Consider the following 13,975-nt stretch of genomic DNA (forward strand, 5'->3'; position numbering starts at 1 on the left):
CTGCCCCTCCCCTGACCATGGCTGTGACATTTGACTGGAGGACCAAAAAAATACTTACCTACAAAGGCTCATATAATTTGTTTTGGACCAGCTCAAGTAAGATGTTTCCAATCTATTAATTCATATTGTACTCCAATGAGGACTCCATTATTGATGAGTGATGGGTGACATTGGTCAAAGACTCCTCTGAAATGACTGATCATGACTTGATTTAGCACCCTCTTACCAATAAGCACCCCCCAATCTATAAGTGCTTCCGTTGGGTGCTACTTTTTTATAATATCAATTATTAAATTCTTAATTTGTGAATTTACTTATATTATTGACAATGTTATAATTATATATATCTTTTACTGTAAATAATTATTTTAATTTTATGTCCGTACACTTTAACTAGTTTGTATTTTCTTTTACCTATTTATTTAGTCTGAATTTCAGCCGTCTCTTCCCTTTACCCTGAGGGGGGCATAGGAGAGAGACATCGTCTTTCTTCCGCCCCCCCCCCCCCCCCCCCCGTCAGGGTAAAGGGAAGTGACGGCTGAAATTCAGACTACTATTTATTAGTTAATGTACATTTAAGTTATTTTAAGAGTGGGTTTCTTGACAAGTAGCTTTTTAGCTAAGTGGAGTGGTCACAATAAATAAGGAATTGCTTACTTTATAAATAAAATCTAGAATTTACTTACTTTTTAAATTAGCACCCCTGTTCTAGAAAGCATTTTTCATTCAATAAGTGCCTGTATTTCAAGCGACTTTCAAGAAAACGACATTGACTGAACAAATGACGATTTTGTAGTTTGCTTTGAATTCTCATTTGAGCGTAATAATGAACATATTGATCGTGAATGAGTCAAACAGTGCTACAGCTATATGAGCTCCTATTAACGAAAGTTCTTGAGTTTGTCTCTGTTTTTGATCATTAACCTGGAGGTGCTGGATCACATTCAGATGTTAGTGTCCAAAAAGGAGTAAGTTTGCCCCTTGAGCTACCATATGCAAATTGGCATCCTGGAGGCTGTTTTGGCATCATTCTGATGGTTCCTTTTAATCTATAACTTACGTTGAAAAGGTTCTTTGAGAGGTCTACAATTTGTAACAACTAAGAAAATTTAAAATGGTGCAACCTAAATGGACCAACACAAAAATTTCAAAACATACAACTATGACAAGCATCCCATTAATGCCATTTAGAAAGTCAACAACTAGACCTTGTTATTGTTAGTTACACTTCTCTTTATTTCAAACATATTTCCCTATTATTAATTTTTCTTAAAATAACTGCGATAAATTTGGCAATTGTAATGTTCGCAACATCACACTAGAGATTTCATAATCACTTCACAACATTACTGTCTGCTTATAGAAAAGCAGGACTTTATGGCCTAACCATAAAAAAAAAATCACTCAAGGTCGACTGGCCATCCAAATGAATGTCTGCTGTTGCTTTGTGTTTTTGTTTTTAAAATAAAATAAAATTTTGTCCTTTTTAGCTATGTTGAGTACATGTGTTTGTGTGAGACCCCAGAGTGTGGCAAGTATTAAAATTAAAGTTTAAAGACATAACATGTCATCCCAGTTGTGTGTAGCACTTAGCAGTAACATACTCAACTATGCTGATCTCTCATGTCTTTAGATCTTTACCTGCTACTTTAAATATAAGATATTTCATATATTCAATTGCTAAAAACAAAAGTGCTCTTTCTGTGGGAAATCTTTGAACTAAGCAAATAGCATTTACAGTTCATCACCCAACTGACTGAACCTTGTGGTAACCTTGCCTTTCAAGTTTCAATTTTGTTTTCAGTTTCCTTAAGATTCTCAACCTTGAGTACTTTCTAATGGATAAACACATTGTCCAGGTCAGAACTATTACCTCTCCTAAATGCTGTATCTTCTATTTGCCTACAAATGTACCTGGTGAGTGATCCAGGAAAAAGTTAATCTAATCTTCAGTGAAGCAAAAAATTTTATAGTCACTCTACTGTTTTCTATAATACAATTTTAAGAATGGATAGTTGCAAAATTCCCTGTTATTGGATTTAAGATGTGCTTTTACTGCATAACTTACTTTACAAATTATGTGGCATTCTACAGTGTTAATTGTTGAAAACCTGACACATATGCCAACATGGCATATAAATCATGTGATTTTAATTTCAGCTGTTCATAATTGGTTTCTGGATGTTCAACTTTCACTAATAGACAAATGTTCAAGTCACTGATCACTGAACATCTATTCATAGAAGAAACTGGGAGAATTTTCAATGCCATGAACCAATTGGTTCCTTAACTCTCACAAACTTCTGTTAATGCTAATTGTCTTAATAATGTGTAGAGAAATAAAATGCTGATCACTTGAGGGGTTAATGACAACAGGAAGAAGTCCACGTATCTCACTTGGTTACCAGATCCCTAATGATGTACCAGCAATTACATTTTCTCTCACCCACAATGCCCAATTCCCTCTATGAGATGTGCCTGACAGGAATCATGGTAGCTGTATTCATCATCCTGGACTGGGTATTTGTTTTGGTGAATACAACTACCATGATTCCCTGCAGGTGTATCTCATAGAGGGAGTCAAGTCTATTTTCTTGAGCACATTTTGCCACTATAAAAGACCTAATAAAATCGAAAAAAGGCTTCCCTTAAAGCAAACCTCCCAAGTAGACATTGTATTAAACTTATGAAAGTAGTATGAGGAATTTAGGGATTGATCTGAGGTCTAAAAGATTAGATTTTGACCATAACCCTAAGTGGGTATAGGGCCAGACACTCTCCTTCGCCATGTCACACAGTCACGAGCAGCCACTTTTGCCTCACTCCATGAGCCAAAACCCAATACTGTTCTTTCTTTTTCTGCGGTTCTCTGCCAAGTTTTTTTTTTGCTTGATTCTTTTTCAGAGTATTAATATTAGTCTAACAAGATAAAATATTTTCTTAGAATATGCTCGATCTCCTTAACTTTTACGATGCATTTCAAAACCAGAGTTCAGTAGACATTGCAACAGATATGGCAGCCACATTTTTGCTGAAAATGTCAAGAATTCACCTACATTTGAATATGTTGCACATGGTAATTATACAATTCTAGTTGTCTCTGACATAGGGTCCTAAGTGACTATGGATAACATATTAAGTAAACATAACTATGCACTGATTGTTTGCTAAAGTACCTGTAGAATTTTATGTCGTAAAATTTCAAACCAAACATCCCTGAAAATTATATCTGATGACAAACATCTCTCCCAGTAAATGACAGAGAAATTAGGGGTGTAAAATAATTTCAGTGCCACTGGCTAAATATTACATGAGAGGTAGCTAGTGTCATAACCCTTATACATTTAGTCAATACAAATTGGCTGAGAACCAAAATCTCATGCAAATCAAGGACTTTTATATGTGAGTAGTCACGTTTGGTAAGAACTTGACTGTATTGATTTCTGCTTGGTCTTAAACAGACTTTACAGTCTGGTTGTTTGATCTGTACAGGACCTGGAAAACAGAAAAGGAAGCTGTCTTTAGCTTACCACCTATAAGAGAGTTCATTACTGAGTTAAGAAGACAGTGGTTTTCCAGCCTTTAAGGCATGAGGTCTGTTCAGGGAAGTTTGCATGTAATATATCAAACACGAGAGACAGTGTATCCAAACACCAAAAATAGAGTTGAAAATATGACACGCACCAGAGTATTTTTGACGAAATTTGAGGTGTTTGGATGGCCAATGAAACACTGTCTCGAGTGTTTGATATATCTTCTCAATTGAAACAAAAACTAAGGAGTAAACGGAGAAGTAAAATCATCAAAATCTATGCTAATTAAAACTGGGTATCCAAACCTCCTTCATGGTTGTGATTTCTATGTTTTAATTTGATGAATTATTAATGAGTTTGAGAAGTCTTACATACAATCCTCAGACGTTGCAGAGCTTATTATCTTTGTCAGTCATAAAGGCATAACTTTCAAACTTGGCCATTCCACAAATTTAAAATGATCTTTTTAGAGGTGTCAATGGATTTTCAGCACTTAGCCTATATCAAAATCTCAAATACCATGTCAAATGTCTATACCTCTATAAATACTTTGTAAAAAAGCAGTCTGATTGGCAGATTTTTTCATATTTGGCCTTCTCCTCCTTCTTAATCAAGTAATAAAAATATTATACTAAAACTGACCACTTGAGTTGTACCTTCATTCTTGTTGAACCTCCTCTTCCTGTTCTTGTTGATCTTTTTTTTCTTCAATCTCTTTTTCTCCCTCAATAAAAAACACAGGACCTCCATCATAAATATCATGTAAGAAGGTCCACGTCTCCAATGACAGCTGTCCGTAGTCTGAGTCTAAATAAGGTAAAGACAGATAATGAATATATCACCGTGACTTGAAGTATTCATGATTAGATGCAGCTTCTGTAAAGTGTGCATGTTTTTTACTGCCAATCAAAACAGTCTGTTGCAGGGGTTTCATTAATGTTTCAGGGCAACTGGTTTTCACAGGCAGGCAGAACTATTTGAACTGAACTTCTTTATAAGAAAAACGTTCCACTAGATGGTCAAACCAGGTGGGCAAAATCATCCTCACAGCTAGTCAATTTGCCTGGTGTCTGGTTCTTATGAAACACCTGCCATTGAGCCAACAATAATTTGCTGGTGGTCAGTTCACAGGAAAAAGTGTATTTTTAAGCCAAGTCTCAAATGATTTCAGTTCAAAATTTAAAAAGCCCAGCTGGTAGAAAACATTATCCTTCAAGGAGTTTGATTTAATGCATTACTTGAATTTGTTTTTCATAGAAATGCGCAAAGTGAAGGATGTTTTAATCATCTTAGATCTGACCAGCTCCAGTGTTACAAAAAAATGTCTCAATGAAAATACTTACTGGTTCTCAGTATTTTAGTGTTGCCCTTCATAAATAAAATGTTAGAGTTGTCAATAGGACCTGGGGGATCTGAAAAACAACAAGTAGTTTTCATATATAATGCTTAGTTTTAATTTCTCCGGAAGGTCACATCCAGTCAGCTTCAATTCACACTATTCAAACAAATAATTATAGCTACTGTAATTTTAAAATAAGTGTAGCAGTGTTTCAAAATAAACTTTTGGCCTCTTGTTAACCTGTTGAAGGTGAAAAAGCTTCAAGGCATATTTATAGGAAGACTGGTTATATAAAAGCTCCTTTAGTAAAGAGGTCATTTAAGAGACACAACATTCTTTTGTTGAGTCTTACCATCCTCGTGTCCCTTAACAAACATCTCCCACTGTTTAAACCATCGCATACTGATGCAGTACATATCCACATTGTCATTGGCTGGATAGTCATGGTTCAGCTGATAACACAATAAAACTTGTCTGAGGATGATTATAATCCCGAGGGTTATCTGCTAACTGCTGACTATCTTAGTAACTGAGAAGGATCTCCTAAAGAATAGGCCTAGCAGATAAAAATTCTAAAATGGGGCCAACATAGGGTTTACCTCATACATACATTTTACATAGGGTTTACCTCATAACTTCCTTTTCGAGACACCTTTTCTTTTTTATCTTTTGTTTTTATATGTATACTTTTGTAACTTTGCGTCTTGAATAAAGAATGTATGTATGTATGTATGTATGTATGTATGTATGTATGTAACAAGGGACAGTTTGTTGGGCAATCTAAAGTCAAAGGATCATTGTAAAATGAGATTCTTCAAGAGCTATTCACATGCTATCTGTAAACTTCAACTAGTTTGGCAGTGACATTAGAATGACTGTACCTACCCTTTTGAATGTTTCCATTTCTCTTTCTCTTCTTCTTTCAAGTTCATCTAGTGTTTTCTGTTATAATACACAAACACATTATTTAAGAAATAGAAACCATGCACCGTGTTTCTATCGAGTTATAGAAACATAAGTGGAGAGAACGAGAAATGCTGTGGGAACACGAGCAGCATGCTAGCGTTTCCACAGCTTTTTTGAGTTCTCCCAAACTTTCACGAGTGTTTCTATAACTTGATAAAAACACAGAGAACATGTTTTCTATTTCTTTTAGAAAACACCATGGTAAAAAAAGGAAAACAACTTGTTAACTTTGATTATCAAAATGTAAATTCTCTTTGCCTGCGCCATCATTACGTCGACAGCTCGTGTTAGTTATGTGTTTTTAACCAATCAGCGTGCATATTTTCTTAGTAGTGTTTGCTAAAAATATATAATGTTGTGTCACAAGTTATATCACAACATCAAATCCCTTGAACAATAGTTGAAGAAGCTAGTGGTAAAAGGGGATATATGGTGATTTTGGGTTTGTTTTGGTTCAAATTAGCAGAATTTGTGCATGTGACCTTTAAATAAATTGAAAAACATTGCCCTGGCTTTCTTTTTTGCTAGTTTCCACTTAGTTTTGAGGAAAAAATGGGCCAAAAAACATGGTCAGCATCCTATGTTTTGCCTTGTTCAAAACAGAAAAAATAGAAAATGATTATTCCTTTGTTTCATGACAACGACAGAAACCAACCAAGAGGCATTTGTAATTTTAAAATGTACTGGTACATCAAGGTTCCAATGAACACTGTAAAGTAACTGCTGTTTTAAACAAGAGTTCTTGTCATAAGCTTCCGCACCTTACAATGTCTGCACATGTTCAGTGTTGTGGCTGGGGGTCCTCCTCCAAACCTATACACATGCAAGATTTAAAGAGGTCAATCCTGATTCATACCTCAAATTTTATGAGCATACAAAAGTATGGGAATGCTATTGAACTCACCGCGTCAGGAGATGTTTCCAAACAGATTCAGGAAGAGGAACTGTGATGTCATGAACTATTTCCATGTTTAATGGATGAATAGCTACAGGAAATAAGAAATAATAAGAAACCTTGTGCAGTCATAGGCAGAGAGAGGCATGCAATACAAATCCCCACTGCATACACAACTCAATATTTAGCGTTTGCTTTTTCATATATTTAGCGACAATGTGATACCAAAAATAGGAAAGCATTCAACCAGGACAAAGCATTGACATGTATGACATCATATGTGCCTACACTCTAGCTGATAAAGAATTTCTGCTAAAACGTCATAAATTTATGCAATATTTTTTTCTTATAAAACTACACAATTTGCCTACTTTTATAACATGCTACAACAGTCTCACATTTAACTTCTGGAGACCAAAAAGCTCTTCAAATAAAATTATTATAATTTTCCCCACTTTTTGCACATTAGTTTTTCTGGATTTTAAATCTGCCAATTTATGGTATTGTATATCAGTTCCTGTAGTGGATGGTTTCCTTTCTACTTGACAACTATCTGTTTATAACGTCCTGATAATGTATAGACAAATAGGGCTGTAGATCACTGCCTAGGGAGAAACTGTGATTAGACAGAGGAATGGAATTAAGGTCACTTTTGCACTGATTGATCACTTACCTCCATGACGACACATGAAGTCTGAGTTTGTTATAGGTCCTGTAACATACAAGAGATGAAGTACATGTAAGCATCTTCTTCAACCATGCTAAAAATAATGTACATGACTGTAGCAAATCAGTCAATCAGAGGCTTTCTAGCATAATTTTTGTCTTTGTTACCTGGTTCCATGCATGACTGGAACTTGGTTAACCATTTCTTGGACACAAAGTATCTGAATTCACTGGACTGTATGAAAAAAGAAAATCCAAATTAAAGTGAAAAGCAGCTCCACCCACAAAAAAAGAACAAAAATGTATTCTGACCAAGTTCTGGTACACTGTTTTCTTTACTTCTCCACAGTTTTTCTGGTACAAGGAATGACCTAAATTAACTTAATTATAATATTATTATACCCTTGCGTAAGTCAACATTCAGAATCTGTAGCATGGCCCAACCTTAAAATTAATTTCTTGAACTGCCCGCTTGGCACAGTGACATAAGTTTCTTAACAAAGGACTTGAAGAATATCACTGGGCAACAACATTGATATAAACCTGTTTCCTTAATGAAGTACTATACATCTACTAGCAGGACCTGTGCATCTTTCAGCAAATTAAAAAATGTCTTGCGTTCCTTGGTGGCTTCTTCACTTGATTTTCTGCAGAGAAGTTTAAACATGAATTTTTTATTTCTTTGTTCAACTGTTTGCTTTGTGACAGATACAAGCTCTGTATCAGGCGTAACCAACTTGATAAGGAGCCTTAATTAATGAGAAAGTGAGGTTCTAAGGAGAGTGGGAAAGGTAGTTTAAAAGGGACTTATCTCTACATCTGAAGTGGTTTAAAAGAATCCTCTAGTACAGGGTACTACAAACCTGTAAAATAACACATAGGCTTCCACATCAGCAACATATGAATCAGAAACTGAAATGTTAAACCAAGTAAAATACAAATAAGCTTCGTATCTGACACAGTGCAAAGCAGGATTAAAGTCACATCAAGTTCCTCTCAAAATGTATGTTAAAATTTAAAGCCTGTTGACTCAATAATGTAATAAAATTATTTGTAAACTTTAGTAATGTAGCAGCATTGTTGTAGTTACCTTCACTAACCCAGGAGTCATTGAATTCGTACCATTTACCATTGATATAATTCTTGGCAAAGGACACATAATGTCCAGCTAGGTGGAACAAAACATTGTCATTATTTTACTATAAACAGGAGCATAGAAACATGGCTGCAAGTGTTCACTAAGAGAAAAGCCTGCAGAAGAAAGAAAATACAAAAAGAAACTATATGAGGACACCTACCTCCAACATTGCCATGATGAGTGATAACAGCAACAAGATCATACGTTGTACATTTCTGATTTGGATCCAGCCGGTTGAAATCTGAATACCCAAAAACTTAGATTATAAGTATTGTTTAAGTACGTATTAGACTATAAGGTAGTACCAGTAAATTCTATCATTAATTGTAACAATTAAATTATAAACTCAAGGTTTCTTTAGTGTGATAGGTGACAAGGGTGTAGCCTAAGTCAACTATCATGCGTAGGAATCAAGAACAAATAATCTAATTGTTTTAATATAAATGTACCAGTTGCTTAAAACTTAAACAACAAGACTGGTTCACGTTTTAAATAATGATGTCAACACTTTAAAAATGCAAAGAAACAGCTGCCTTTTTGTTGAGAACTGTACACACTACGCTACTCACTATCTACAACAAACTAGAGAGCAAACAGTAGGATAGCCAATAAGAGAGCAGCATTCATGGTAAAACACTAGTCTAGTAGATTTACAGTTATGGTAATTAGAATGAATTTCAGTGTGGTTTTACGAGAGCCATTGCAACTACAGATTCATTGAAAAGAAGGTTTTCATACTTGTTTCTTTATTAAGATGTGCTTTATAATTTATAATTTTATAATTTAATCCTGAGTATTCTTATAAATAAAAGTAAATTTTGTATTTTTTTTGTAACAGTTGTCGGCAGCCAGCTAATAGCTCCATCTACTTCATGATCTTGGCCTTGCTGTAAGATGCCTCAAAAGGTTAAATGAGTAAAAAAAAATAAAACATTACAAACCTTTAACAAGGAAAGGTTTCATGTCCAGCCCAGTCAAAGGGAAAGAAATGAAGTGATTGATTTTTGAAGAGAAGTACATTTCATGCTTAAAACGTTTCAGATGAATGCACAGAATCTGCAAGACAGAGAAAAGAGACAGAATATTATCGCTTTCAACCTTTTGTTAATTAGTACGGTTCTAGCGTTTAGGGTAGTAATCAATATCAACAAATTTCTGTTCAAAAGAAAACTATTGAGCAGCTAATGCAGGCAGTTTTAGCAAATTCACTGCAACATTATTCAGTAACATTAATTATACCAATGGCATGCAATTGATTCAATTTTGCAGCTTTAAAGATACAATAAATAAGTAAACTCTGAAGAATGGGTTCAACCAATTAATGGTATATCACAAGACTTCAAAACTGACATGAAGGTTCAAATCCGGGAACTACTAGTTAGCGAGTCTGTGTTAAAGTTGTATCTGCTGTATTGTTTTAAACCAGTGTCTACCAGCAACAACCAAATCAGATAGAGAGGAACCCTTAAAGCTCTACATTTCTTTATTACATGTAAGAGACAAAGAGGTTAAAGTCAGTCACTCCAGTACATGGGTTAAGAAGGATCAAATAAGCATTGATGAGAATTCGAATTCAAAATTCAGTCCTGTTTAAGCTCAAAACACCATTACTGTAGTTCAAAATAATTTCAAACAAGTTTGACTTCTATTTTCTTTCTCTTACTATTAAACAAGGGCAGCACCTATCTCTGGTATTTGTACCATGTGGGAACTATGAGCGACGAAGGTGCTGAGACACTTCACAGTAACATTCCATTTTCATGCCTCTTGAAACATCCCCCTCCCACCAAACAATATTGATTTTTCTCTTTCTAAGACTACGCAGGCCACATCACCTACACAGCACTGACTTGGGGGGTCAGGGGTATCAGAGAATTATCACAAGATGCTCTTGAAATAGAATGAGCAGTTAAATATCAAAAAGTGTCATTTTCTAAAAGTGTCTCAACTACTTTGGTACCCATGTTTGTAGGTTCCCTCGCCACCTGGCACCTGGATGGGATGCTAGTCCATAGCCAGGTTACCCCTCAGCTTTAATTACCAGTACCCATACAATTCCTGGTCGGAGAGAAGCACTGTGAGAGTTAAGTGTCTTGCCCAAGAATACAATGCAATGACTCTGACCAGTGCTCCAATCTGAACTACTCAACCCAAAGTCCAGGCACTAACCAGGGAATCAGAAACTAAAATGAGTTTACCACTGTTTAAGAAGGAGTTCACAATAAGCTACAGTAAAACTGGCAAGAAGTGCACATACCTCAGGAAGGTGCGTTACTTTACAAAGTTTGATGCCATTCCTTAACCTGAAAGCAAACAAGTAAAAATTGTAATTGCTGAACATAATGCAAATAATGTAAATAATAAGCACTACCTCTGTCAACAACCATTACATCAATTAAAAAAGGATTTAAAATGATTGTATTCTTGTAGACAGTATGATTCTTGTGGATCATGAAAGTCCACTTTTGTAAATTTCAAATAAGTATACAGTGTAAATTTGAAGCAAAATCAGCAACTTAGAATTTTACTCAGACTAGCTGACTATAATAGACACAATATATTCACATGTATATTGACGGTCCTAATTCAATATGGGACAAATTTTTCAAATTATAATTAAGCACAAACTGAAAAACTAAAGGTATAAGACAAGAGCAACTGGAAACTTACAACTTCCAAGTATATGAGGTTTTAAATCAAAAGTCAAATTAAGTATGAGACTGAAAAATACATCAGTCTGTACAAAAAATAATAATTTAGATATGCTTAGGGAGAAGTGGGCAATATAAACACTAGAAGTACTTAAATAACTTAGAATATGTCAGGCTCAAATAGGTGTGACTTTGCTATGTAAACTTGTTCGTAAGTGTGTGTGCGTGAGTGAGTGTGAATTAGTTGTGTTATACCATAAGTCCTGTTTATTATGTATAGTAAAGTAGTGAAGTATTGAAATGAAAGTTGTGTAAATAGTTGTGTGCATTGCAATAAAAAAGCTAGAAACTTACTTTTTACACTTTTCACAACTGTACATGTTATCTCCTGATTAAAAAAATAATATGCAGCATGATGAATAAACCTGGACTTGATTAAGAAATATTGATGACAAGGAATATCTTTATTTTAAGGTAGAAAAGTAAAGCCATTTCTAGAACCTTGTTGTTTTCACACAGAGCCAGCATAGATTTCAGTTTGTATGTAAATGTGTAAACGTATAGAGATAAAGATCTAGAATTTTGCTGATGATAGGATTTTAGATGCCAGAGGGATGACAGCACCTGTGGTTGGTCTAGAATTGTTTTTGGTCAGATAAGGAGAAAAATAAAATCATTCACTAATTTAAGGTTCAGACAGATAGAATCAAGAGATATATTGTATTAAACCCACAAATAATATCCCTGACAAAAAGTTGCGTCAGGAAAACAACACACCTTTTAATTCATCTGCTGAAAAAAATGCTGACAGACAGTCATGAAGAGTGACTTGTGGACCTAGAAACCACCTAGTAAATAAAACAAACAGTTCAGAAATATCAGTCAGTTGATCAGATGATCAGATGATCAGTCGATCTCAGATGATAAGTTGATTAGTCGATCAATCAATCAAGCAATCAGTAGTTCGTATAGTGTGATCGTCCGGGTGAGTGTAGTTCTGAAAAGAACTGTTGTTGGTGACTGATGTTTCGACAACCTGAGCGGAAGTCATCTTCAGAGTCAAGTGAATAGTGTTTGTCAGTCGATGATCTTATAAGTCTGGTCCGTTGAACGTGATTGGTCAGTATAGCCATGATGGTATTGGCTGAAAGACTCGTGTAAAGTTTGTCATCAGTCATTGGTGGGTTTCGATCCGTCTATTGTTAGTCAAGTAGGTCGGTTTTGGTCCGTGTATTGTTAAGTCGGTCTGTTAGAAGTCCGTTTGTCGGTTTCGTGTCTGTCGTGGATAAGTCGTTTGTAAGGCGCCGGTAGTTGTTGACATCTGTTAAGAGGCGTTTGTTCTAGGTTAGTGTACCAGCTTTCCAGAGTCAGTCGTTGAAAATAGTTTGTACTGTAGGTTAAGCACTGAGCAGAGTCCCAGTCAATGTTGTGGTTTGTCAGTTGATGATGTACAGCAATGTGATTGTTGGCGTCACCATTTCTCGTGGCTTGTTTGTGTTCAGTCAGTCTCGTGTTAAGGTTTCTGCCAGTCTCACCAATGTAGGAAGCCTGGCAGTCGGAGCATTTGATCTTGTAAACTGCTCCCTGTCTGTCGTTAGGTTCGTCTCTGTCTTTCACGTTGGTCAGTAAGTGTCGTAACGTAGTTGTAGGTTTGTGGGCTACACGAATGTTGTAGGGCTGTAGGATCCGCGAGATGGTCTCAGAAGTGCCCTTAATGTAAGGCATAGTCACTGTAGTAACAGGCGTAGGGTTCCTGTTCGTAGCGTCAGCTTCAGTAGGTCGGTAAATGTTTCGTCTAATAAAGTCAGCGTTGTAGTTGTTTTTGTGAAAAACACGTTCAAGGTATCTGTTTTCGTCACGTAAGCTGTCCGGTGTGTCACAAACTAGTTGCGCTCGTCTCGTCAAAGTCTTTATAGTCGTGGCTTTGTGTGAAGTCGGGTTGTAGGATGATTCGTCAAGTAGTCTGTCGGTATGCGTCGGTTTTCTGTACACTGTCGTTCGTAGTTCGTTGTTGTCGCGGCTTACCAATCTAGAAAAGGAAGTTTTCCATTTTCTTCGATCTCTTTAGTAAACTGGATGTCGGCGTTCTGTTCGTTTAGGTGGTCGTGAAAATCGTCAATTTCATCTTTGTGAACGGCGGTAAAGGTGTTGTCAACGTAGCGTAACCAAAGCGGTATCGTTTGTCGGCAAGTTGCAAGGGCGCGTTCCTCCACGTGTTGCATCACAATTTCTGCGACAACAACAGAAACAGGCGACCCCACTGCTGTTCCATGCAACTGTTTGTAGTGTTTACCGTTGTACTGAAAGTAAGTCGATGTAAGGCAAAGGTTCAGTAAGTCCATGATGTCTTCTGTAGGTAACGGCAGTTCAACAGTAGATTGTTGTATAGCGGTCTCGGTACACTGTAATGCCAATTGAAGTGGAATACTGGTGAACAGTGATTTCACATCAAAAGACACAAGTTTGTAGTCGTCAGGTATCTGTACTGTCTTAATAGCGTCAATAAAGTTCTCCGTAGATTGTAGTTTGCGTCTTGATTTGTCAGTAAGGGGTTGCAGTATGGTCGTCAAGTACTTAGATAGTTGATACGTAGGGGACCCACAGAATGACACTATAGGTCGCATCGGTATACCAGGTTTGTGCAGTTTAGGTAGTCCGTAAAGTCCGATAGTAGCGTTGAGTGTCAATAGCGTCAGTCTTTTTAAGCGTAAGTATTTTGCTGTTAAGTTTACGTTGAAGTGCTGGCGTCGGGTCGCGTTTAAGTTCTTCGTAAGTTTGTTTGTCGTT

General features: G+C 36.2%; 1 protein-coding gene across 1 annotated transcript in view; it reads right to left on the reverse strand.

The window, feature by feature from the left end:
• Positions 1-1,209: 1,209 nt before the first annotated feature.
• LOC110064908 (ubiquitin carboxyl-terminal hydrolase 33-like) overlaps positions 1,210-13,975 on the reverse strand; it is a 28,128-nt gene continuing 15,362 nt past the window's right edge. The window contains exons 14-30 of the mRNA XM_089274761.1: positions 11,966-12,036; positions 11,543-11,576; positions 10,795-10,840; positions 9,479-9,593; positions 8,698-8,778; positions 8,490-8,567; positions 8,263-8,311; positions 7,983-8,046; positions 7,568-7,634; positions 7,407-7,445; positions 6,743-6,824; positions 6,600-6,651; positions 5,758-5,814; positions 5,225-5,324; positions 4,877-4,945; positions 4,190-4,340; positions 1,210-3,495 (exon numbers count right to left, since the gene is read on the reverse strand). Of these exons, the coding sequence (XP_089130887.1) occupies positions 4,192-4,340; positions 4,877-4,945; positions 5,225-5,324; positions 5,758-5,814; positions 6,600-6,651; positions 6,743-6,824; positions 7,407-7,445; positions 7,568-7,634; positions 7,983-8,046; positions 8,263-8,311; positions 8,490-8,567; positions 8,698-8,778; positions 9,479-9,593; positions 10,795-10,840; positions 11,543-11,576; positions 11,966-12,036 (1,153 nt within the window). The 3' untranslated portion in view covers positions 1,210-3,495; positions 4,190-4,191. The remainder of the gene's footprint in view (positions 3,496-4,189; positions 4,341-4,876; positions 4,946-5,224; positions 5,325-5,757; positions 5,815-6,599; positions 6,652-6,742; positions 6,825-7,406; positions 7,446-7,567; positions 7,635-7,982; positions 8,047-8,262; positions 8,312-8,489; positions 8,568-8,697; positions 8,779-9,478; positions 9,594-10,794; positions 10,841-11,542; positions 11,577-11,965; positions 12,037-13,975) is intronic.

The sequence above is a fragment of the Orbicella faveolata genome, unplaced genomic scaffold (genome assembly GCF_042242905.1).
Source record: "Orbicella faveolata isolate gen_17 unplaced genomic scaffold, um_ofav_v1 contig_36, whole genome shotgun sequence".
Taxonomy (NCBI): Eukaryota; Metazoa; Cnidaria; class Anthozoa; order Scleractinia; family Merulinidae; genus Orbicella; species Orbicella faveolata.